Here is a 27,303-nt window from a genome sequence, read left to right as displayed (position 1 = left end):
GTGCAAGTTGAAGCTAACTTAGAATCACAAGTCGAGAAGTTCTGGCATCTGGACAATGTGAGTGATGGAAGATCACAACTTTAATTCCATGACAAGCAGGTCATTCAATTATGGGACAATACTGTTGAGAGGGAGAAGAGGCATTACAAGTTACCTATACCTTTCAAAGTAAATCCCCCTAATTTGCCTAACAATTTCTGCATGGCTGAAACCCGCTTAGTATCATTAGCCAAGAAGCTGTCTAGGAATGATGATATGTATGAGCATTACAAAGCAGGTATTGATGACATGGTGTACAAAGGCTATGCAGAGAAGGTTCCTGATGATGAAGTATGTATTGATGATGGATCAGTCTGGTACCTCCCTCATCATGTAGTCACCAGTGACAAGAAACCAGGGAAATTCAGAATTGTGTTTGACTGTTCAGCCAAGTTTGGTGGAATCAGCTTAAATGAATCAGTTCATCAAGGTCCAGATTTAACCAATACTTTGATGGGTGTACTGATGCGCTTCCGTGAGAAAAGGATTGCCATCGCCGGCGATATTGAATCAATGTATCACAGAGTAAAGGTTGCTGATCAACATCGCAATGCTTTGAGGTTCCTTTGGTGGAAGAATGGTGAACTAGGTGGAGATATAGAGGTCTATAGGATGACATCACATCTATTTGGTGGCATATGGAGCTCCAGTTGTGCCAATTATGCACTGAGGAAAACTGCAGCAGACAATGTGGATGATTTTGATAAAGATACAATCCAGACTGTTACTGACAATTTTTATGTAGATGATTGTCTGAAATCTGTTGATTCCAAGGAGAAAGGTATCAAGTTGGTTCAGAATGTGTGTGATCTCCTACAGAGAGGAGGTTTTAGGCTCACAAAATGGACCAGTAATAGTAGAACAGTACTCCAGAGTATCCCAGTTGAGGAAAGAGCCAAAGAGTTGAAAGACATCAATCTGTGCGATGATGAGCTCCCTCAAGAGAAGGCTCTTGGCGTGAAATGGGACACTGAAACTGATCAGCTTGGTTTCAAATTCCAACCAAAGAATAGGCCTGCAACCAAGAGAGGTCTCCTCAGTATACTTACCTCTGTCTATGATCCAATAGGATTCTTGTCACCACTGATCTTAAAGGCAAAGATGATATTTCAGGATGAATGTCGTCTCCGAAAAGGATGGGACACCGCTTTGGAATCAATCAGCAGTGAAAGGTGGTCAAACTGGCTGTCTAAGCTGTGTCATATTGAAGACTTTACTGTCCCAAGATGTGTGATTCCAAATGACTTTTGTGAAATGATGTCTGCTGAATTACACCATTTTGCGGATGCTTCTATAGCAGGATATGGTGCTGTATCGTATGTCAGAATCGTTGATTCATGTGGAAGAATCCATTGCTCCTTTCTGATGGCGAAGTCGAGATTAGCGCCAATCAAAAGTATCACAATACCAAGGCTTGAACTCTGTGCGGCTGTGCTGAGTGTAAAACTTGATGAAATGTTACGCAAAGAACTGCGAATGGAAACCGAACAATCTACATTTTGGACAGACAGCATGATAGTACTACACTATATCAAAAATGACTTTCAAAGATACCAAACGTTTGTCGCCAACAGAGTGACACAAATTCGTGAAGGTTCTTCACCACAAAGTTGGAGATATGTCCAATCATCACTCAATCCTGCTGATGACGCATCTCGTGGACTTGATGCTGATGAACTACTTGCAAAGGAAAACTGGTTGCAGGGACCGAGCTTCCTGTGGGAGAATAAAGATACTTGGCAAAAAACACCAACAGTACTTCCTGTGTCAGGAGAGGATTTGGAAGTTAAGAAAGTGAAGGTCAACTTTGCAAGTTCTGATAAGGTTGAACCATCCACTACAGATCGACTTCTTAGCCGATATTCCTCTTGGTACCACCTCAAGAAAATGGTTGCTTGGATACTGAGACTAAAGCACTGCTTGTTAAGACGTGTCCCAGAGGGAAATTCTGAAGAAAGGATTTCCATGGAACCTCTTGTTGTTTCCGAGATGAAACAAGCTGAAACTGAAATTGTTAGGTACACTCAGAATCTTGCATTTCGGCTTGAAGTGGAATATCTTCTGAATGACCGCTCCATACCAAAATCAAGCCCAATTTACTTACTTGAACCGTTCTTGAATCAAGATGGAATACTATGTGTAGGAGGGCGTTTGAATAATGCTCCAATATCTGAAGAATCTAAACATCAGATGATCCTACCAAAAGGACATGATATTGTCACGTTGATTGTTCGTTGTTATCATGAACAATTAGGTCATTCAGGGACTGAGCATGTTCTGTCACATGTAAGACAAAGGTTCTGGGTCATCAGTGCTCGCAGAACAATCAGAAAAGTACTGAAAGACTGTGTCAAAAGCAAACGATTACAAGGAAAACGCTCCCATCAGAAAATGGCAAATCTACCAGAAGACCGAGTCACACCTGGAAAACCACCATTTGCTCACACAGGTGTGGATTGTTTTGGACCGTTTCTGATCAAACGTGGGAGAAGCGAAGTTAAGCGATATGGTTGTATCTTTACCTGTTTAACAACAAGAGCTATTCACCTTGAGAAGCTAGACAGCATGGACACGGATTCCTTCATAAATGCTTTGAGACGGTTTGAAGCACGAAGAGGCGTCCCAGATATAGTACGTTCTGATAATGGAACCAACTTTCGAGGAGCTCAGAAGGAATTAAGAGAAGCAATTCGTGCATGGAATCACCATGAAATCCAGGAACACATGCTACAGAAAGAAATTCAGTGGATGTTTAATCCCCCATCTGCCTCTCACATGGGAGGAGTTTGGGAGAGACAGATTAGGACCGTGAGGAAAGTACTGAATGCATTATTGTATCAACAGCATGGTCTGCATGATGAAGGATTGTCAACATTGTTCTGTGAAGTGGAGGCAATTGTCAACAGTAGGCCAATAACCATTGTATCTGACAGTCCCAGTGATATGGAGCCACTTACACCAAATCATATCTTGTTGCTGAGATCAGGAAATTCCTTACCTCCAGGAAGGTTTTCAGTACATGACACTTACCGCAGGCGCTGGAAGCATGTTCAGTTCCTTGCGGACCAGTTCTGGAAACGATGGCTCAAGGAATACTTACCAGGCTTACAGCTCCGTCAAAAGTGGCTACAATCTACAGTGAATCTCAAAATGGGAGACATAGTGCTACTTGTGAATGAAAATTCTCCACGATGTGTGTGGCCTCTCGCGAGAATCACAAATTGGTCTAGTGCGATCAATTGAGGTGAAAACTAAAGACTCTGTGTTAATAAGGCCAATAAGCAAAGTGTGTCTACTTGAATCAGTTTATGATGCATGAAAGTGATGAAACTAAAGACCACGATGTGAGATGGAAATGAAAACCTGAGCAGTTGAACATTGAATGTGAAGGACTGATATGACCTTAATATGGAGTTATAATGTTAAATGTTTCACATTTAAGGGGCCGGGAATGTAGGATACCACTTGTGAGGATAAGTCATTTTAGTTCTTTTATGAGAGCTTCATTTAATTTCTCTACTTTTTTGGTTTGTCCTGGTTAATCATCCGGGTTTTAGTCAGTGCATGGACAAGCACGTGGACGTAAGCAGAATGACATAAACTTGTGTAGGGTGTAAATGGCCCATAAAATTTGTAAGTATTAACAATATACATAAGGAACAACATGTAAATCATAACTAGCAATGCTATAACAAATGTAAATGGTGTAAAAGGGTAAATTGCATGTTGAAAAGGTTGAAGTGTGTATCACAGATGTTTCGTTTAAAATCCGGAAAATAATGTTGAAAATAACATGTACCTGTACTTACTACCTTAGTTACAAGTTGTAATATTTCCCATTTGTTTTTTATTATAGCTTGTACCTGTCAACAATAGGCCTTACAATTAAAGGTCCAGTAAAGGAATTTGAAGGAAAAACATAATACAAAATATCTGTCAATGATTCAAGACTGAATCAAAAATGTATTCATCAATCTATGCTGAAGTTATAAAATAAACCATTCAAGACAGTGTACTGGATTATGTGTCAATGGCCAAAGCGTATCACCTACAGCCTCAAATAACTTATTGGCATTCGACAAATATTTTGCCCCTTAAAATGTTCACTTATGAATGTGTTTGTAGCAAAGGAATAAATATCAGGTAGGCCTAGTTCAGTGATTGGTAAATGGCTATAAATGATTTGTTTGTTTGTTGTTTAACGCAACACTCAGCAATATTTCAGGTATGTGACAGCAGTCAGTAAATAAACGAGGCTGGACCAGACCATCGAGCGACTGACATCATGAGCATCTTTCCATGCAATCGGGATACGATGACATGCATCAACCAAATCAGCGAGTCTGACCACCCGATCCCGTTAGTCGCCTCTCACAAGCATAGTCGCCTTTTACGGCAAGCATGGGTTGCCGAAGACATGTTTTACACGGGGGCTGTGAATGACATAATATACAGTAAGAGAGGGATTAATAAATATGGACCTGCTCAGAAGCTGATATTCGGCAGCAAATGTCAGTAAAGATTCCCAAATCGGAATAAAAACAGTCCCGATCCATGTTAATATATCTATCACTAATTCGTCTAACCATACGGCTTTGTAGGGGTAAGCTGTATTCCACTGATACCAGGACAACACACAGGAAGAGTTTTAATGCTTTGTTTGATATTATTACACTGATTCTACAATTGTTAAATACAACGTTACAAAAAAACCAACTGAATTAAAAAAAATAAGAACTTAATAATCCAAATTTTGAACAAAATAGCGCTTTGTTCCCAATCCGTCTTAGTTTAGAATCCTGGATAAATCCCAGTACAACACACACCGAGATTGTTGCCCATCTACCCTGTGTGTCTTTAATTTTACAACAGAAATAAACTGAAAGTAAAAATATACGGAGTTTGTATTATGAGGTCTGATTGAAAATTAAAAGAACTGATTCTTGATACGAGAAACTTGATAATGTCTTTCTAACAATCACAGTTTCCTGCAACAATTTGTCGAACAGAATCTGTGGTTGGGTAATTTTGTGTATAAATGAATTGGTTCAATGAAAACAGGGGTAAAAAATGAATTTGAAACGACATGACAGACTCCTACCATGTTTGAAGATAAGATGTCGAAGTTACACATCAGCAGTTTGGGGCAATCTGATTTGGAATGTTTTAAAAATAATACAGATCTATATATGTAGAAGTATTCTTAAATTGCTGACTGTTAAAGCGTTAGTACAATCTCGCTAACTTGAGATAATTTCTATTGAAAATCAAGCATATGATAAAATCATTAATCAGATGTATAGTTGGCAGGTGTTTGTTGTCTGTGGGAATCAGTGCACACTGTTATAGATTTTGACCAGAACGGACTGGCGCCCACCAGTGTAGTAATAAATTTGTCAAACATTTCAACGTCTGTCAGAAGATAATGTTTATTCAGAGACTTAATGCTGCATTATTTATACTGAAATTGTCGCAATTAGATCTCTTCTCGTCTAAGACGATACCTCTGGCATGTCTATGAAAACACTACCATAATTTCAATCGAGAGATTTCTATTTTCTAACAAAACAAATAATCGTCCTGTTGACAAGGGAGCATTATATGTAATAAGAATAATTATTTCACGTTTGATGCGGCGTTTACTAAGGGCATAATTTTACATCGTTTGGTGTTTAGGGTTCCAGTGTTTATGGTATTTTCGGTAATTCCTTTAATTCAAATGTCGACAGACGTCATAAAACATATTAATATTTCAGTTATGACAATGTAATGATAAAGCAATGTGAAGAGCAACAGGTCTACTTGACTCGGAGCTTGTGCAACACAGTTGTAATTCTATGTCGGGCAAGCTTTCCTATGTAGCACTGTCATAATTTAAATATATCGAGCGATGGCGGTAGTACAATCATCTCAGATCAGCTTACTATCTGAGGTCGAAATTGCAGCCGACACAAAAGTACTTCATGTGTTAGACGGTGTTTGGTTTGATAAGGATCAAGGGTACAAGTACGTGAAAGAATAAGGTGACAAAGATTGATAAAACAGAACTGATAAATAGAACAAGCATATCGGTTGAAACGCTATTTAGAAATGTTTACATGCAGACGTTTGTTTCTCCCCGGTGACAGGCTAAACAACTGTCTGGGTGTAAACACTGTGTGAAGCAAGCACCTGATTCCTACAACATTCATTCTGCTGTACATCAATCTTACTATATGTACAATTTCTGTTTCATCTAATTTCCTAAACGTAGAAACTGATGACTTACCCACTGATTACGTCCTAACACGAGTGACACATCTCACTGCCGGTCATGAAATGCCTTGACCGGCGACACTACGGCCGCCAAGGTGCGACCTATGACGTCATTGTGACGAGTCTGGCTAGGAGCATGGCATAGTTTGGCGCTGACTGTTTGTACAGATCAAGCGCTAGATGACCTAGGCCCAAACCTCACACCACCCAGCCAGTCGCCACTTTAAGATAGATTTAACAATGACGAGATTGAATCCTTAAACTTACATATCACAGGGTATGAAAATTAAGTGAACATGAATAATATTCCTAATTGTATTGTGTAAACATCACAGGAGCGTCTTTGGCTGACAGTTAAATAATATGTAAACTGGCATCATTCTGATTCAAATTGCAGGCTAAGGTCTCAATTAAGCCTACTGCATTGGTTAACGAAATTTACCTTATCACCGTGCGTCTTTATTTTGGAAAAACAAATCTATATTGTGATGAAAAGACGCCTTTCGTAAAAAGAATACCTTCGCTTAAATTATATTCGCAAGGGTTATTTGTTATTCATAATAGCAATGGCCATACTTTATAGGAACATTTGTGTGGAAAATATTGAATTCATTTTGTGTAAAGAAATAATAACGTGGACATTAATTGAGGAAGATGAAATAAATCATGGTCTGACTTTATAGTGAGTGAGTGAGGGAGAGAGTGAGCGGGGATGAGTGAAGGAGAGAGTGAGTGAGTGAGTGAGTGAGGGAGAGAGTGAGGGGGGATGAGTTAGTGAGGGAGTTCAATCTAAGACCGTATCGGTAATTCAAAGCCACATAACGAGAGGACTAATTATACATTGACGTTATGGAGAGTGAGTGAATGAGTGAGTCAGAGAATTCAATCTCAGGCCGTATCGGAAATATATCAGCCACATAACGCCGAGGACTAATTATAGATTGACGTTATGGTGAGTGAGTGAGTGAGTGAGTGAGTGAGTGAGTGAGTGAGTGAGAGAATTCAATCTGAAGCTGTATCGGTAATATGCAAGCTACATAACGGCGAGGACTAATTATACCTTGACGTTATGGTGACTGAGTACTATCTACTCTCTGTCAAAAATAGACTGAGTCTATGTAGATGTCCATTCTATCCACTGACTGCCAACACTTGAGTGAGTCAATGTACATGTCACCTCTATCTACTGCCTGTCTACACTGGAGTGAGTCTATCTACATGTCACCTCTGTCTACTCACTGTCAACACTGGAGTGAGTCTATGTAGATGTCCATTCTATCCACTGACTGCCAACACTTGAGTGAGTCAATGTACATGTCACCTCTATCTACTGCCTGTCTACACTGGAGTGAGTCTATCTACATGTCACCTCTGTCTACTCACTGTCAACACTGGAGTGAGTCCATGTAGATGTCGATTCTATCTACTCACTGTCAAAGCTGGGGTGAGTCTATTGACATATCAAGTGTATCTATTCACTGTCAACACTGGAGTGAGTCTACCTACATGTCAAGTCTATCTACTCACTGTCAACACTGGAAGGGGGTTAATGTCCATATCACCTCTATCTACTCACTGTCAACACTGGGGTGGGTCAATTCACATGACACCTCTATCTACTCAATGTGAACACTGAAGTGAGTCAATGTACATGTCGCCTCAATCTACATCTGCTGAGGAATTCACCTTGACAAAATTAATATTACCTTTCTCTATCGCGATGGGTTGATATTTGAACTTGTCCTTTACATACACCTGCTGGGGATGAAGGTGAGAGGTGTACTCGTCCGTCTGTTGGAGAGACGTTTTATCTTCTTCTGTCTTCTCGGGATGTGGGAGACAGGTGTCCTCATCTTTTTTCTGTAGGGAATGGGAGAGAGAAGAGCTATTGTCGCCCGATTCCTGGATATGTGAGCGAGATGCGCCCTCCTCATCCTTATGTTCAGGATCCACCATCCCTACAGGCCGTGTTTCTGTGAACAAATGATGACAAGAGAAAACATATGATGAAGATGAGAGGTGTACCACATGTCAGTGACAACACAATAAAAAAACAGGATATGGAGTTCCACCAGGGCCTCAGCCCACTTTGGAATATCTGGAAATGAAAACGCTAAGAAAGCTGCCAAATCAAGTGTCACCTTCAACAGTTACCTCCATCCTCGCCCACATAAAGGCGACATCAGACCTATCAGTGCTCATCTTAATCCCGTCTTAACCTTAAACTCATCCTGTCATGCGGGTCACCCTAACCAAGGAACAGAATATCTAGATATAAATATAATGCATTTAAATGTTCGCAGTCTAATAGACACATAGGATGTTTTGAAGTAAAATTAGGAACAGAATGCATTTCCTGGACGTTCTGTGTACCGGATACATTGGAATGTATTGCGGTGCTATCTCCATCCATTCCAGTAATGATTTGACCAGACTCTGGAAGAAGATGACGTTCATGAAGAAACCCAAACTAAATATCTAACATATTTGTCATATATATTGATAACATATGACATGACAGTACATCACCTTTCTGCTGTTTCTTTGCTGTTCTCTTTGCCTCCTGAACGACAGCTTCCATCCTGATGTTTTTCACTTGTGAGCCGATCTCGTGAAGAAATAACAAAATGGCTTTTTTTATTTCCGAATGTCTAGCCGCCATCTTAATTGCTTCATCCTCTGTGTCATGTCCGAAGACAAACATCAAACTTCCACTGCGAATGCTGGTCAGATGCTCCCCGGGAGACTCCCATCTTTCCTTCAACTCTCCCAACTGTGCACGGAGCTTAGGAGTATTCAGAGTTAGGCTCGGAGTGGGAATACAGGTCCAGGATGTCTCATGAGGCCATGACTGGCAGCTTGTGAACTCGACTCTCAGAACACGTGCCTCAGTTACATACAGAATGACTGTAACATATGGAGCATTGACATGTTATCCTATTAAGATACATTAGGGCTCAGACAATCACAGGAAGAGTGACTTTCCTTCAGTGACAATTTTGGTTAAATGCGCTCTGGAACAATATCAATATACATATTTATACCATGGATCCTTTATGTAACAATATTTATAACCATAAATGACGGCATTAGCATTGCACGATGTGTTGGTCATATAGCTGTTCTGTTCACTGCTAGATTGATATAGAGATGTACAGATAACTCCTTTGTTTCAGTAGTGGAAGATGATCAACTTAACAAACTGAACACTCACGGTTATGGACAGGGATGTGTACCCGGACTTCACCTTGAAAATAAACTGACAAGTATTCACAGGAACAAGACATAACGCTTCTTACTTTGGAGGTTAATTAATGTAAATCAGGTAACATACAACGATGACACTGCGTAGATAATGACAAAATTATAAGAATAATGTTTCTTGTCTCTTTTTCAAAATAATTCATAACGTGGACAAACTAATCTATTTCTACTTGTTTTATTTGGTCTGCTCAAAACAACTTTTGATGTTTTGTTTGATAGGCGGATGACAAACGTAGGCACAATTCACATTGAAACGTCGCCCTCATCGTAATTAAAGAAGTTGTTATCCACAAACTGTGCCTCGTTTGTAGTTGCCGATGTGCTTAGAGTATTACCTGATGATTCATCAGAAGACAGTATCTCCTCGGGTGTTGATGATTCCGCCATCTCCCTGACAGTGTCTCTCTTCTTCCTAAGTATGGAGTAACAGCAGTTACAATTACTTTTGAAATCATAAATATGATTTCGGGTCTTCAACACAATTGTAAACCTTTAGAAACTTCCATTGAAAAGGGACTTGTCAAAGGATACACACATGCACGAAGTGCAAAAACTGAAATATATCAACCATTAAACCGATGACATTTTGTGAAGGCTCTAAACTGAGTGTATTTATTTCAGTATCACATATACATCCGCACACTTTGTCTGAGTACTCCTCATAAACTGATAAATGTATATTTGCCAACTGTTTGCTTGGTGAATTGAGGTCATCAGAGCCCTGACTGCATTTGGTCTGAAAGGTAGAAAACAATGTACTTATTTCACAGTCAGTTATACTTGATAATTCTTTGACACTAAATAGAACCAAAGGATGTCACTTCGACCAAAAATATTCAATGCTTGATCAACAATTGCTGTATCTCAGTTGATTGTCAATGGGCACCCATCACAGTGGGAAGCTTTGCCTGGTGGCAGCGGTAGGAGCTTGAACATGCTTTAGACTGGTGTGTAGAAAATGCCCGAGTGTCTTTTTATATCGATCAACATACGTTGACACTGTGCATCCCCCTGAAAAAGGGGCGGTAACTCCTGTCTGTCCAGCAATACAAAACACGTTTACACTGCCACCTGCTGGGACACTGTGCACAACATGCCTCACACAGGGGCGGTAACTCATGTCAGTCTACAGCAACACACTTCACTGTTACACTGCCACTGTATGTAAGCTACAAACCTTACTCAGGGGAGGTAACTGCTGTCACTCTACAGCAACACACTACACTGTTACACTGACACTGCATGTAAGCTACATACCTTACCCAGGGGAGGTAACTGCTGTCACTCTACAGCAACACACTACACTGTTACACTGACAATGCATGTAAGCTACATACCTTACTCAGGGGAGGTAACTCATGTCACTCTACAGCAACACACTTCACTGTTACACTGACACTGCATGTAAGCTACATACCTTACGTAGGGGAGGTAACTGCTGTCACTCTAGCAACACACTACACTGTTACACTGACACTGCATGTAAGCTACATACCTTACTCAGGGGAGGTAACTGCTGTCACTCTACAGCAACACACTATACTGTTACACTGACACTGCATGTGAGCTACATACCTTACTCAGGGGAGGTAACTGCTGTCACTCTACAGCAACACACTTCACTGTTACACTGACACTGCATGTAAGCTTCATACCTTACTCAGGGGAGGTAACTGCTGTCACTCTAGCAACACACTACACTGTTACACTGACACTGCATGTAAGCTTCATACCTTACTCAGGGGAGGTAACTGCTGTCACTCTACAGCAACACACTTCACTGTTACACTAACACTGCATGTAAGCTTCATACCTTACTCAGGGGAGGTAACTGCTGTCACTCTAGCAACACGCTACACTGTTACACTGACACTGCATGTAAGCTACATACCTTACTCAGGGGAGGTAACTGCTGTCACTCTAGCAACACACTACACTGTTACACTGACACTGCATGTAAGCTACATACCTTACTCAGGGGAGGTAACTGCTGTCACTCTAGCAACACTCTTCACTGTTACACTGACACTGCATGTAAGCTACATACCTTACTCGGGGGAGGTAACTCACGTCACTCTACAGCAACACACTTCACTGTTACACTGACACTGTATGTAAGCTACATACCTTATGTAGGGGAGGTAACTCATGTCAGTCTACAGCAACACACTACACTGTTACACTGCCACTGCATGTAAGCTACATACCTTACTCAGGGGAGGTAACTCATGTCACTCTAGCAACACACTTCACTGTCACACTGCCACCGTATATAACCTACATACCTTACTCAGGGGATTATTAGCTGGTGTTGACGTGACAGACTAACAGTATACATGTAAACACATATATAGTAATGGACAACAATAGACAGAGGAAGAGCCAATGACTTTGACCTGGACATGCCATGTTTAGATGTGATTACCGACACGACCCAGGCGATAGTAGATTTATGAATGTCATAATAGGACTTGTGTCAGACAATGGCTCAATTGACTTTTGTTACGATTGTGACTGTCTTGATTTCCCTGACGATATGTAACTCAACATTGTGAAGGTGAAGACACAAAGTTATAATTAATAAACTGTATATACCTTGTCACAACTGGGTGCTGTTAAGTCACTCTGACACCTGACTGAAACAGGTGTTACAATTAATTATACGTTTTACCTGTAATATCAATCTGCACATATTATTTTGGTACTATTCTTTACAGGAGCATTCATTCTCTTAATATATTACAAACAAATTCATAAATAATATGTATGGACTGAAATGTGCTCTGAATACTTTGTATTGGGTGTTTATGCAATGCATGCTAATTTACATAGATAGAGAAGATAATCATAGTGGATCCTTGACCCCCTTTCTAAAGCATGTAATGTTGACGGACAACGGTTCGACTGATATGTTTCAACACAAATAACAATCTTATTGACTTATTAACTTCGGATTTCGGCTAATAAACGGTAATTGTTACCTTGTTCAACCAACTCCTCTTCACACACACGCAGACACACACACACACACAGACACACACACATGCAGACACACACACACACACAAATATATATATACATATATATACACACATACACACAACACAAACAGACATACACACATTTGCACCCCCCCCCCACACACACACACTAACATATATATACAGACATACACACAACACAAATAGACATACGCACATTGCACCCACATACACACACTCACACATATATACAGACATATACACACACATACACACACACTCACACACATATATACTCACATACACACAACACAAACAGACAGGCTCACAAACGCTAATTGTTACCTAGTTCCACCAACTCGTTCTTGTGTGTATGTGTGTATATTTGTGTGGAGGAGTTGGTGGAACTACTCACACATTCACTTACAGTCACACGCACATTCACTCATACACACAGAGTCACACAGAGTCACACACACAGGCACACTCAAACAGACACATAGACCGGCACGCTTACACACATACACACACAGACACCTACACTCCTTTTCAAAACGATGCTTATTTCACTACCTATTGACCGCCCCCGTGGTCTTGTGGTAAAGCGTCCGCCCGGAGAGCGGAAGGTCCGGGGTTCGATCTCCGGCTGCGTCATACCAAAAGACTCTAAAAGATGGTACTTGTTGTTACCCTGTCTGGCGCTTATCATTTAGGGGTTAAAGCAAGGACTGGTCGGTTCGGAGTCAGTATACTGTGTCTGAGTGGGGTATCCATGTTAAACTGCGGCATGGTATCTCCGTGAGCTAGCACTATACATCGGCATCAGTACGGACTAGTACAAGCAGCCACACACACACACACACGTGCATGCACGTCGCTTTATAAGTGCAATAATCTTGGACGTGACGTTAAACCAAATTTCACCTCCCCTCACTACCTATGATATATTTTTCAGATCTAGGCATATTATCGAAATGGAAATTAGACCGAATTTGGTTTTGGTTTGGAAAGCCAAGTAGACTTGTAACTCCATGGAAACGGAAGTCGTTGTGGGTGTGGTATCCTGGGTGTAAAGGATGTCGCTGTGGGTGTGGTATCCTGTGTGAAAGATGTTGCTGTGGGTGTGGTATCCTGGGTGCAAAGATGTTGCATTGGGTGTGGTATTCCTGGTGTAAAGGATGTCGCTGTGGGTGTGGTATCCTGGGTGTAAAGGATGTCGCTGTGGGTGTGGTATCCTGGGAGTAAAAGGATGTCGCTGTTGGTGTGGTATCCTGGGTGTAAAGGATGTCGCTGTGGGTGTGGTATCCTGGATGTAAAGGATGTCGCTGTGGGTGTGGTATCCTGGGTGTACTGAGATGAACGTGTGTATTTGAATCTATCATCATACATAGAGTCACAAGGAATATCATCAGTGTATAATACACCAACAGTCATTTATTCTTATAGATTTCTAAGTTGTTGTGATGTGTGCTACCAAATGTTCAATTTCTCACGTTAACATAATTAATTTTACTATTCAGGATCGATGTACCGCAACTCTGATGGGCATTCTGATTAGCTTACGTCGGTAATCGAGAAATACACGAACCCTTGAAGTCTACGGAAAGATGCGAGTGTTGACGAATGTCTAGGAGGATACTGGGTACAATACACCTTTTATGTCACAGGTAACTCTGTCAGTGTTATACTGCTACTGACTTCATTCACTTACACCTACCTCGGCCATCTACAATGTACAGGAACGCCCCTGAATACAGCCGCCACACAACAAGATCTTATTCGTCAATCTGAGTGTGACGAACGTTCGGGGATTCCCCTCGAAAATGAGGTCATCAGAGCGTCAGCTCAAACCGAAACTAGAACAAGTGATAGACTGGTTCCTCTCGACTGATAGTACCTCATGTGATTTGTTGTCAAACGGTCAAACAAAGATGGAAGGTTCCTATCAAACAGCATTCCAAAATCTATCAAATTATTCTTGAAGTATGTAATTATCATGACAACACACACTACCTGACTTGCGCGTATCAGATTTCTCCTCCCAGTCTTCTAGATCCGGGTGGGTCGCCCAATCCGTCTCACACACACTGGTACAGTGTACACAGGCCGCCTCACACACACAGGTCCAGTGTACACAGTCCGCCTCACACACAGGTCCAGTGTAAATAGGCCGCCTCACACACACAGGTCCAGTGTACACAGTCCGCCTCACACACAGGTCCAGTGTAAACAGGCCGCCTCACACACACAGGTCCAGTGTACACAGACAGCCTCACACACACAGGTCAAGTGTACACAGACCGCCTCACACACACAGGTCCAGTGTACACAACAGAAGTTAAACTCTGGATGACGTATACCCTGTCCCACTACAGCAACACACTGCAGAGGATTGAAAGAAGTGAGACCGGTGTGTATCTAGAGAGACAGTTGCACAGATATCAGGTCCCCCACTCCACTCTAAACAGCTTCCGGGGATGACGCTCAATATACATTCGTCACCACTCTGCCCTTTCCGTAACAAGGAGGACATGTATTTGTGTGGTGTGTATGTGTGTATATATATGTATGTGTGAGTGTGTGTGTGTGTGTGTATGTGTGTGTATATATATGTATGTGTGAGTGTGTGAGTGTGTGAGTGTGTGTGTGTTGAGGGGTTGGGGGGGGGGGGGGTAGGAGAAGGGAGGAGGGTGCGTGTGGGGGCTGGTGTAGAGGAGACCCCCGTATCAACCCGAGATCTCCATATCAACCTTAGATCCCCATATCAGCCCGAGATCCCCATATCAACCCGAGATCCCCATATCAACCCGAGATCCCCATATCAGCCTGAGACCCCCATATTAGCCCGTGACCCCCACATCAGCCCAACACCCCCGGAGAGGTGGTGAGGGGAGCAGTCAATACAATGTCAGGGAAGGAGGAAGTACAACTGCTGACATCAGATACACTCGGAATGTCAACTGGCTTTTTGTCACAATTATTTGTAATCGCCCTGCACAGATTGTCCGAGTAGAGCATTTTATAAACGGAGGAGTGTGTTTATGATTTGACAAAGATTGTGTGTGTGTGTGTGTGAGAGTGTGTTTGAGTGAGTGTGTGTGTGTGTGTGAGAGTGTGTTTGAGTGAGTGTGTGTGTTTGAGTGAGTGAGTGAGTGAGTGAGTGAGTGAGTGAGTGAGTGAGTGTGTGTGTGTGTGTGTGTGTGTGTGTGTGTGTGTGTGTGTGTGTGTGTGTGTGTGTGTGTGTGTGTGTGTGTGTGTGTGTGTGTGTGTGTGTGTGTGTGTGTGTGTGTGTGTGTGTGTGTGTGTGTGTGTGTATGTGTGCGTGTGTTTGTGTGTTTTAGTAGCTTTGTTTTCAAACAGAATATTTTTATAAGAGGCCATGATGCAATGTTCGCTGTAAATGGTAGTCCGATCGCGGCTAGCCTGTGGCGGCCTTTTCACTCCAGCCTTTATAGACAGGATACTCGGTTGGGTATCGGAATGCCAGTACTGATGTGTGCAGGTAGTTATCGGATCCCTGCACGCGTTTCGGCGGCTGTAGGCGCTACCATTGGAGAGATGTCACTGGCAGTGTCGACGGCTGTAGGCGCTACCATTGGAGAGATGTCACTGGCAGTGTCGGCGGCTGTAGGCGCTACCATTGGAGATGTCACTGGCAGTGTCGGCGGCTGTAGGCGCTACCATTGGAGAGATGTCACTGGCAGTGTCGGCGGATGTAGGCGCTACCATTGGAGAGATGTCACTGGCAGTGTCGACGGCTGTAGGCGCTACCATTGGAGAGATGTCACTGGCAGTGTCGGCGGCTGTAGGCGCTACACTTGGAGATGTCACTGGCAGTGTCGGCGGCTGTAGGCGCTACCATTGGAGAGATGTCACTGGCAGTGTCGCCGGCTGTAGGCGCTACACTTGGAGATGTCACTGGCAGTGTCGGCGGCTGTAGGCGCTACCATTGGAGAGATGTCACTGGCAGTGTCGGCGGCTGTAGGCGCTACCATTGGAGAGATGTCACTGGCAGTGTCGCCGGCTGTAGGCGCTACCATTGGAGATGTCACTGGCAGTGTCGGCGGCTGTAGGCGCTACCATTGGAGAGATGTCACTGGCAGTGTCGGCGGCTGTAGGCGCTACACTTGGAGATGTCACTGGCAGTGTCGGCGGCTGTAGGCGTTTCCATTGGAGAGATGTCACTGGCAGTGTCGCCGGCTATAGGCGCTACCCTTGGAGAGATGTCACTGGCAGTGTCGGCGTCTGTAGGCGCTACCATTGGAGAGATGTCACTGGCAGTGTCGGCGTCTGTAGGCGCTACCCTTTGAGAGATGTCACTGGCAGTGTCGGCGGCTGTAGGCGCTACCCTTTGAGAGATGTCACTGGCAGTGTCGGCGGCTGTAGGCGCTACCCTTTGAGAGATGTCACTGGCAGTGTCGGCGTCTGTAGGCGCTACCATTGGAACGATGTCACTGGCAGTGTCGCCTGTCATGTGATGGACTCTTTTAACATTTTCAGTTTCAAGTGTCAACAGAATCTCACGACCTGATTGTATGATCGTGGTAGTTTTGGTCCACTGACATCAGGACTTGATGAATGCACGCGCACATACCCTCACTGTGTCGTCAGTGAGAAGACTATCACTGTTTTGTAGGACAGAAAGAGACATATTTGAACGTAGACTCCAGGATCTGATGTTGCCTTTAAGATGAATTAAATTACACTCGTCAGTGGTTGTTACACAGGGTCAAATATCATACATCCAACTGCCATGATGTCCATATGTACAAACACTGTGATTGCCAAAAATCCAAATCGGCGGTATGTGTTGACAATACTTCTGAGGTAGCACAAACGATTCGTCAGCGGAATTGGGGCTGGAAGTTATCTTATCTGGGACGAAACACCTACGATCGTCAGTAGCCTGAGAGCTGTGCCCAAGTCTGGCTCTAACGACATACGTTTGATCCACGACTGCAGCAGACCTGCTGGAGAAAGTGCCAATACCTAAGTGAGTACCAATCATGTGACTTATGATAGTATAGACAAAGCTGTAAAACTGCTCCCTAGAAACGGATATATGGCAAAGATTGACCTTAAAAATGCTCACCACAGTCTGCCCCTCCATCTAGACCGTTATGATGCTCACGGCTTAATGTTAAAGTTCGAGGGGCATAACGTATATGGTAGATACTAGGCTACCTTTCGGAGCAGCTAAAAGCCCAGAAATATTTCAAAGACTTACCTCTAGTATTACCCGTTTACTGAATCGTAGGGGGCTTGGCTCTGATCACAGCTGCAACTAAATGTGAGTGTGAAATAGCTGCACAGTGCCTAAAAGAACTCATTGAATGTCTTGGGTTTATGATAAACTATGATAAGAACGTGCTCCCAACCCACATCGTTGTATTCTTAGGAATCGAGATCTACAGCAAATATACGTTGATTATAAGACCATCCCAGTAGTAATGGTGACATAAAAAATCATACGCAGTTGACTAACAAAAGTAAGTATAACTACTGGATATTACTGAGATACATTACAGAGATGGATGACCGACAACGTGTATTGCCTTCAGTAGTGTCATGGTGTGGGGGGCCATATCCTCCACCAAGGGACCTGACTTGGTTGTGGTTCAGGCAAATTTGACAGCAAATCGCTTCATGAATCACCTTCTTCAACCTCACCTTCTTCCGATCATTGACCAACAGGGGGAGCTGTTTCAACGGGACAACGCTCCACCGCACACAGCTCGTGTCACGGTAGACTACCTCCATAATGCCAATATCAACGGCTTTCCCTGGCCGTCGAGATATCCAGATCTCAACCAAATCGAACACCTCTTGGATGAACGCGTTACATGCACTTATCCAGTCAGTGCCGAGGAGATGCAGAGCGGTGATTGCTGCCCGGGGCGGTCACACGGGATACTGAGTTCAGTGCAACTTTGTGGCCTTATGTCACATGACAATGACAAGTTTTCAATGCCTTTGTACAACGACAACAAATGACTATCGAACTCAAATTTTCATATTTGTATCTATGATGTTAAATTTAATATATCGACTTTGTTAGGTACAATAAATCTCCTAAAAATCTCCCTTTCACCGAAGTGGTAGACGTCTGAGACCTACATCACTTCGTACTTTCCTCCCACATTAAGCTGACACGCCGTTATATAACTGGAATACTGTTAAAAGCTGCGTTCAACCCAACTCACTCACTCACTCACTCACCATTGTCAGCTGTCTGTTTACATGTTTATGGATAGGTCGTTATAAGTTGGACAATTTTTGTCAAATTCATTTGACCTTTTATAAACAAAAACAACTTGTGATATTCGGATCTCACTAATGCTATCACCGTGCTTGCAAAGGGGCACAACTCCGCAATGCCTTACATGCCATTGTCACTGGGCTGTCATGTGCAGTTGAACTATACACTGTTGGGTCTTTTCTACTTGTTCATTTACACTCTTCACCAATTATTCCGACACAATCGCCATCCTGAAACCATGTGCTTTAAGATTTATTATTAATCACATGCAGTGATTGAATCGTGTTGAAACCATATTGTTTAAGGTTAATCTTTATTGTTTGTTCGTTTGTTAATTAACGCTGCTCTCAGCAATGTTCCATTGATAAAACGGTGGTCAGGAGCAGATAAACCAGCAATTGACATCATGAGCATCGATCTACGCAGGGATACGATGACATGCATCAACCAAGTAAGCGAGCTTGACCACCAGATCCCGTTAGTTGTCTCTTACGACAAGAATAGTCGCCACTTACGGCAAAAATGGGTTGCTGAAGACCTATTCTAACACGGATTTTCACGTGTAAGATTTATGCAGTGATACAATCCTGTTGAAACCATATACTTTAAGATTTGTCATCAATCACATGCAGTACACTTTAATTGTTTGATATATAGGCATTACTTAGAAGTTGACATATGACAAAGTAGACACAATTTATGGATAACAATTTCTTAAAAATTGTAAAGGCGAAGTTTCGGTATAGATCCGTATACCGTTGTCAAGCACGAGTGAATGTGTGAGTGAGTGAGTTGGGTTTAACACCGCTTTTTACAGTATTCCAGTTATATCACGGCGTGTCAGCTGTAAGTGGGAGGAAAGCCCGAGGTAATGCAGGTCTCAGACGTTTACCACTTTGGTGCAGCCCACGAGCATGGGTATGGTGCTGACAAACCTAGAAACATAATCGGGGCAAAAAGGGATTCGAACCCACAATCATAGGTTTCTTGAGTGTCCAAGGGACGCAACTCTGCAAAGCGAATCGCGGCGCCTTAGACTACTAGGCCACCCGTTCCCCCACGAGTGAATGTTGAACATGGTACAGACTATATTGGACTCTACAGAGGGCAACGGCAGAAACACAACCAAACCCCAAGGTGTTATTAACAAAATTGACTGCAACTGTGGACAATCCTACGTAGGTGAAACATCCCGCCCCATCAACACCAGAATTAAAGAGCACACAACCTCAACCATCAAATCAGACAGTAGATCAGCCATCTCGAACCATATCAGCAACTGCCCCACTCACATCAACTGGGAAAACGTCCACATCCCTTCCAACATCCTCCATGACTCTACTTAGAGAAAACTAACAGAAGCAGTCCCCATTCGCTGCCACAAGCCATCAATCAACAAACATCAAGGCTATTTCATCCCATTGTTTATGTATGTTATATAAACAAAAAATTATTAGACGTCGTGGCAATCTTATGTCTTTGAGGAAATAAACGACACTGATCACCCTTAAAAAAAACATTTCCTTACAAACAGGACTTTTATGTTTATTTCAAGTTGGCAAATCATGCACTTGATTTCACAGATCCAATGGTACAGGCATTCACCTGTAGGAATCCGGGTTGAAGGAGGCGACGGAATGGATCGGTGGTCAGGCTAGCGCTCAGTCGTATACGAGCGTGGGACGTTGCTCAAACTACCAGTCACCAGATTGTCTGGTTATGTGTCGATTACGTACAGTCCACCAAAATTGGTGAGCGCAGTGTTAAGCGTCTCGCACAGATCATGTGGGAGCACTTGATGACAATAGTTTTTTCACTCTGAGTTCTTCAACAATATTTATGCATTTGGATCACAGAGATTGTATTTGCATCACACGACTTCTACATGCAGATATAGAGGCTTGTGTTAAAAGTGCGGTGAAAGATGTCATGGAAATACCCGATGACATACAGTCGGGCGAAATGAGGGGAACTATGTCTAAGTCACGTGGGCTGCGTCCAGTTGTGTTGACACCTAATAACATGAAACAGAAGACCACCATTTTGAGGGGCGAGTAAACTGAAGAACTGGACGGTGTCTGTGTCACGGGATTCACTCCAAACGTTCATGCTGTGCGTAGGAAACTTCGTCAGTTCATGGATAAAGTGAGTGAGTGAGTATGGTTTTATGCCGTCTTTCACAATATTCAAGCAATATGACGTAGGGGGACAACAGAAATATGCTTCACACATTGCATCCATGTGGGGAATCAAACCCGGGTCTTCGGCGTGACGAGTGAACGCTTTAACCACAAGCCCACCAGACCGCACTCATGGAGAAAACAAGACAAGAAGTTAAGTATGTTACTTTAAGGTTTCACAAGTTACAAATCGATAACGGACTATTTAACTTGACTCAACTGTAAAACTCTACTCTTGGTAAAACCCTTTAACCCTCTGGATGCCGAGTTTTTTTCTGACGCTCATTTTCCCAAGATCTGAAAAGTTAAGATTGTGCAAGAATTGCACTCTCGCGACACTGGATCTACCTACGGCTATAAAATAACACAGAGATGTAGAATATTACATCAGTTTGAAAAAATGACACTGCTAAATGTTGTCTGAGAATTTATTCTGCGTTGAAAAACAATAAATTTCGCCACTTTTTATCGTTCACTGATAAAAATACTGTGCGACGATGTTTTTTTAATTTGGCTGTTTTACAGAAACTGTGAGCGAACAAAATACTGCCTTATATCTGAACGCCATAAATATATATCAAATGGATTTATATGCTTATGTATAACGTAATACATTCAATATTAAAAATAGCCTACCGTAAATGATGAAAACGGATTTTCAACTATGCATCAAAAGTCAACACACTTTACACACGTACATTACTCCGCTTTACTTAGCACTAGTTTATTGTAACTCAGGTCACTTGGTAAGAATTAGCTGTGGATAAGGGCAATATATTTTCATGGTGATTTGTTCACGAGGAAGCAAACTTTTCCATCACAGATATAGATATTGAAACTGTATACGTTTAGGCATAAACAAACCCATAAGAAATGATGAAATCGTACTTCACAAAAGAGGAAGTAAAAGAGAAATAGATGGCCCTATCTAACCTATAAATTAGTCCTTAGATTCCAACATTCTCCTGATGGTGCAAGTGTAATTTGACTAATGTTGCACCATTATTAATGGAACACTAGCCCTTTCATCAAATGTAATGAATTACTTAAAAAATGACACAATTCTATTTGACGCATGGCTTCTTTTATGGCATTGACAACGTCGGAGAAGGATAACACTGGTATTTTGATTAATATATATCTGCCCTGCTTTTTGATCATGATATGGAAAATCTCGATGTATAAAACGGAATTTGACGGTTTTTCGACATAACATAAAATTAACTTACATTACATAAAAACATATTATCCATTTTGTGAAAGTAATACATTCAGTTATAGTTTTAAAATAAATTCAAACGGCTGTTCATTTACCTGTTTTCTGAAATTACAATATTGACTATTACACTCCAAAAGAATACGTACATGTTGCAGTTACATTTACATTTCATCTTCTAACACTCATCTGAAGGAAAAAAGTTATATATATATATAAGACACTATAAAGTTATCAATTTATTATGTTAACAATGTTCAAACAAGCAGGAGATTATCAAAGGTTCATGCATGTTGTGGGCAAAATCTACGATGATATCATGTTGAGCATTTATAAATATCCATAGTGAAATTAATTGTGTGCAAAAAATGTATAAAAGATATGCAAAATCTACATCATAATTGAAACTGTAAACAGCAAGATACAATGATGTATGTACTTTCATTCAAGGACCTTCACCTCAAAGAAATACAATATATGTACAACAATGTTGACGTATGACATCACTACCGGTGACCGACTTTTACAAAATAGCGTGTTCACTGACAACAGTACGCTGGAATTTACGAGGGAACTTTCCTTGAATCAGGGATCTAATTAACATAAATATCACAAGTAAGTAATCAGAACAATTCTGACAATCTGTGTACTGTTATTTGTTGTTATATTATTCATTGAAACCAAGAGAAAAAGTCAGAAATTTCGATAAATACCGTTGTTCTTGTGCGTGATTTTTCGTCAGTCATGTCGTCACACAGGACCGAAACTTTGACTATTTCTGTTAATTTTATCAATTCATTGCAATGTTTCTATTTCTAATGCCCTAATTCTTCCTACGATTATCTTCCCATGCATATTCTGAAAATGTTGTGCAAATATATGCAACGAATAGACAAATGGATAGCTCAAAATAAGATAAAATGCTACACTGTGTAAAATCTGAATTATGCTTTGTTTACATTTCAAACAAGTGCAGTTTTCCGAGCACAGCGTTCGTTTTCACACCTAATTTATTTTGCTTGATTTCATCTAGACACTTTCTATCGCGGAAAGTTCACTTCGGCGTTCGTTGTTGCGTATTTTCCAAAACATTCTAAACTATTCTAGGATTATGAGCAACGTTTTTACGTGATTACTGGTGATATACTGAGGTTGTATACAACTCGGCATTCACGCGGCTTGTTGTATGCAAGTAGTTGTACGAGTTGAAGTTGTATACAACTCGGCATTCACGCGTCTTGTTGTATGCAAGTAATTGTACGAGCTAAAATTGAATACAACTCGGCATTCACACGGCGGCGAGTTGCATCCAGCTCGGATATCGCAAGTTCTGACCAAAAGCTTGTGATTCACTACATTACCGCTGTAATCCTGGTTGCCAAATTAACTTTCATTTTTGAAAATTAAATGCTGTGCGAGAATTGCGGTCGTGAGGTATTGGGCTAACCTCTGACTTTGTAATTCAAATCCATGGTGGAAAAGGAATGATGTTGAAAACTAATGCAAAAAAAATAAATGTTGTCCAAATTGCTAAAGAAAAAAACTTTGTAAAAATTTTTTGTAGCCACAATTTATCGTACAGTAAAGTACAGTGCGACGAAATGTTATATTTGACAGCTTTATGTAAACTGTGAGCAATCATAATATATATATAGTCTTATATCCGAACAAGTCAAATGTACTAAGAAAAAGGGGCATAACTCCGCAATGCTAAACTGTAAGCTATTGTAACTCCGTATCCGCCATGTCCGTAGAGAGGCTCTGCTATTGTTTTAGGACAATAGATTCTTGTATGTTATTTTGTGTCCATGTGTACCAAAAATGTTCCCATTCAGCTATCAATAGTGATAACCATATCGGTTCTTTTCTCGGATATTGAATGATTACCATTCAACATGTCCTGATAACATATTTCAAATTTGCCAATACTATAGAAGAATGTCCTATAAAAGTCATGAAAGTGCCCGAGGGCCAGTTGAAGCCAGATTCTTTTCAGTTTAATCAAAATTTAAAAGTAACGTTCTACCAAAAACTGACAGTATATATTAGCACTAATATTTGTTCATAGTATGGAAAATTTCAATTAAAAGAATAGAATGTTTGGTTTTATGAATACGGTCGGCCCCCATAAACGCGCACATGATGCAATCTTTAGACGTCAAATGTTCCACCAATCAAACGATAAAATACAAATATAAAACAAATAATTTTGTCCACACTTGTGTAAGCATTAATAAAACTATAATATGACGAAGTTCCTAAAGGTATAAAACCGCCTCCGTGATCAACAGTTGCAGAGCATCCATCCACCAGGAGAGCGGTCCGGGGTTCGATCCCAGGTCGTGTCATACCAATAGACGTAAAAATATGGTACTTGTTGTTGCCCTGCCAGGTGCTCGGCATTAAGAGATTAAAGCAAGGACTGGTCGGCTCGGACTCAGTAGACTGTTTCTGAGTGGGGTATTCATGTTAAACTGCGATACTGTAATTTCGGCGGCAATTTGAAGACGAAATACAATATAAAACCTTGGGCAGAAAGTAGAAGTGTCTGTTTTTCGAATGTGTTTCTTCAACTACTTGTTTTTTGTATTCAAGTACCTCAAATTGGGCACATCTCGAATACACGTAATATTTTCTAGTTTATTAAATTCAGTTTTTCATTTATGTTTATATTCTATTTGCAAACGCTATTTCGACTATTAAGGTTTTTGTTAACAATCTATCAAGCATAAAATAATTAAATGAACTTTGGTATCCATTTTGAACCATCTAGGCATTTGAAGTGCACTTGTAACAATTAATAAGACATCAGGTCATCATGACCGTAGTGAGTGAGTGAGTGAGTGAGTTAAGTTTTAAGTCACATGGGCAATATTTCAGCCATAACGTGACTATCAAAGGTTTAAAATTATAAATACTTTGAAAACGTATAAAAAACCTGCCAACGATGGGCAGTAAAATAACTAGACTTATCACAGAGAAATATTTAAAACTAGTATGGAGTCATAAAATTGATATTACTATACATAACAATACATTATAAAAACAGGCTATGATCTCCAACAACTGAAGGTAGATCACCACACTGGGGACCATGGGGACTTACAGTACTTTTGCTACCTGCATGGACCCCAGCTGGATCATGACCGTAGTGACACTCGTATCACGTATTATCTCTTTAGGTTGAAACCTGATCTATAGATTACACATATGGCCCTGTCATAGCGACACAAGATTTCATTCAGACTGACGGTTATCCTTGTGTTTTTTTTTTTTTTTATATGTTTCAAAACACATTGAATAAAGTAGATCACAGCTGCTATAAAACACACGAAGAGGCGCTCATGCATCCCGTACTTATTGCTACACCAAATGCGTCCCACATCACATTAAAAATACTTTAGCACAGTTCTATCACGACGTCATTCCCGGAGATTCGAATTTGCACTCGCAAATTGATGACGTCGTATTTTGGACGAGGTTATTTTTTAGATTGAAGTGTCCAGTGAGTTGTTCGCCAGAGATGAAGCTGGGAAACGTAGACAAACGCAAAGGTCGAACAATCGCATCGAAAAGTGGGAGATATATGAAAATCGGTATTAGGACGTGAGGATTTTGAGAATAAACGGGAAATACCAAACTTAACCCATCTGTAGTAAATGGACTTGTCGAATGCTATTCAGGGAGTCATCGTTATTGAAATTAAGGGAACATTTTTTTAGACACACTTGATCAACATCCTCAAATAGGCTCTACGTAATGTTAATATAAGAAATAAACAAACAAAACACTGCAGGGAGAATAAACTACTCGGGGCTGCAAACCTCATTGTTTATTCTCCCTGCAGGGTGTTACTGTACAATAAACAACACCCACTCATCGTTTGTTCGTAATGAACGTATGTGACGTCTGTGTTAGATGCTGTTGTACTGACAGGCGACTCTAGTTTTGTATTGCTGTTGAACGTATGTGACTTTGCTGTGTTAGATGCTGTTGTACTGACAGGCGACTCTAGTTTTGTATTGCTGTTGAACGTATGTGACTTTGCTGTGTTAGATGTTGTTGCACTGACAGGCGACTCTGGTATTGTATTGCTGTTGAACGTATGTGGCTTTGCTGTGTTAGATGTTTGTTTACTGAAGGCGAATCTGGTATTGTATTGCTATGAAAAGTACATATGTTCTCCGTTCTCCAATGAAAGCAAAACACTTCTTACGTGAAATTACACTTACGTTTTGACTCCCTTCTCTTCACCAATATGTCCACCCCTCCCACGTCCTGCGCACTGCTCTGTAGCAAGTCATACCTCGACCCAGTAGATAACACTGACGTATACATTAGGTAAGCAAGCAATCTGAACTGACCAAAGTTCCCTATACACACAGCCTGACATGTGATCCAGCTGGGATAGGGCAAACCACCGCATGATTAATAAACTACTTGTCCAATGCACACTGATACGCTATGCACAGGTGCGTCCCTTTACAGCAACCAGTCGATTTACCCCGGTCAAGTTGCTTTGTAGTGGTATAACTGAAATACTGTAGAGAAAGTATGTGCCAAAACACTGACTCACTCACTCACTCACTCAATCACCCCATACCCACTCAGTCGAAATATATTCACTCACTCACTCACTCAAACTATATTCACTCTCACACCCAAAACGTACTAAATAACCAAAATTCATTCACTCACCAAAACATGTTACTCACTCACCAAATCTGTATTCATGAATTTTTTTCCGAAGTTAAGAAAAGGGATATTTTCATTGCAGTGAACACAACACCTGATATTATACAAGACCGTCATGACCTCCCTTCAAATTGTCTCCCTTTATCATGAGTGTCAAGCCCTTTTTTAAACTGTCGTCTTACCTTTTATGTAAGTTCCACAGTGACAAGCAATATAATGACAGATGGTCATGTGTGGAGTAATTATCGCTACAGGCTGTTTGTTAGTCTCTTGAAAATGCTTTGTTATATGCTGGAAATTTCTCACTTAACTCGTCAAATGAGACTTTTCGCTTCGCAAAGCTCCATTTTTGTCACTTGACCAGCGTGTATTCTTTCGATTAGACAGCGGTTTGGTAGTTTTCAAGAATATTTT

At 41.3% G+C, this 27,303-nt stretch overlaps 2 protein-coding genes across 2 annotated transcripts in view; both read right to left on the bottom strand.

Moving 5' to 3' along the window:
- LOC139441450 (serine/threonine-protein phosphatase 6 regulatory ankyrin repeat subunit C-like) overlaps nt 1-26,532 on the bottom strand; it is a 31,205-nt gene extending 4,673 nt beyond the window's left edge. Inside the window, exons 1-2 of the mRNA XM_071222366.1 lie at nt 26,427-26,532; nt 8,001-8,267 (exon numbers count right to left, since the gene is read on the bottom strand). Coding sequence (XP_071078467.1) covers nt 8,001-8,267; nt 26,427-26,532 — 373 coding nt within the window. The remainder of the gene's footprint in view (nt 1-8,000; nt 8,268-26,426) is intronic.
- LOC139441462 (uncharacterized) lies at nt 8,543-12,199 on the bottom strand. Its single transcript, XM_071222374.1, has 5 exons — nt 12,154-12,199; nt 9,894-10,294; nt 9,509-9,541; nt 8,824-9,201; nt 8,543-8,730 (listed from the first exon to the last, which is right to left on the bottom strand). The coding sequence occupies exons 2-5, from the start codon at nt 9,943-9,945 to the stop codon at nt 8,543-8,545; spliced, it is 651 nt and encodes a 216-aa protein (XP_071078475.1). The 5' UTR covers nt 9,946-10,294; nt 12,154-12,199.
- Nucleotides 26,533-27,303: the final 771 nt, after the last annotated feature.

The sequence above is a fragment of the Haliotis cracherodii genome, unplaced genomic scaffold (genome assembly GCF_022045235.1).
Source record: "Haliotis cracherodii isolate W230 unplaced genomic scaffold, xgHalCrac1.p SCAF_40, whole genome shotgun sequence".
In the NCBI taxonomy this organism is placed as follows: domain Eukaryota; kingdom Metazoa; phylum Mollusca; class Gastropoda; order Lepetellida; family Haliotidae; genus Haliotis; species Haliotis cracherodii.
The sequence above is the reverse complement of the archived record's forward strand: the minus strand, read 5'-3'. Positions and strand labels throughout refer to the sequence as shown.

Excerpts from the sequence above, each read along its gene's own strand:
- LOC139441462 (XM_071222374.1), bottom strand. The coding sequence starts at position 9,945 with ATGGCGGAATCATCAACACCCGAGGAGATACTGTCTTCTGATGAATCA. Across the intron at positions 9,202-9,508 it reads ACACATCCCTGTCCATAACC|TCATTCTGTATGTAACTGAG; the intron begins GTGAGTGTTCAG and ends CATATGTTACAG. Across the intron at positions 8,731-8,823 it reads AGCAAAGAAACAGCAGAAAG|AGTCTGGTCAAATCATTACT; the intron begins GTGATGTACTGT and ends ATCTTCTTCCAG.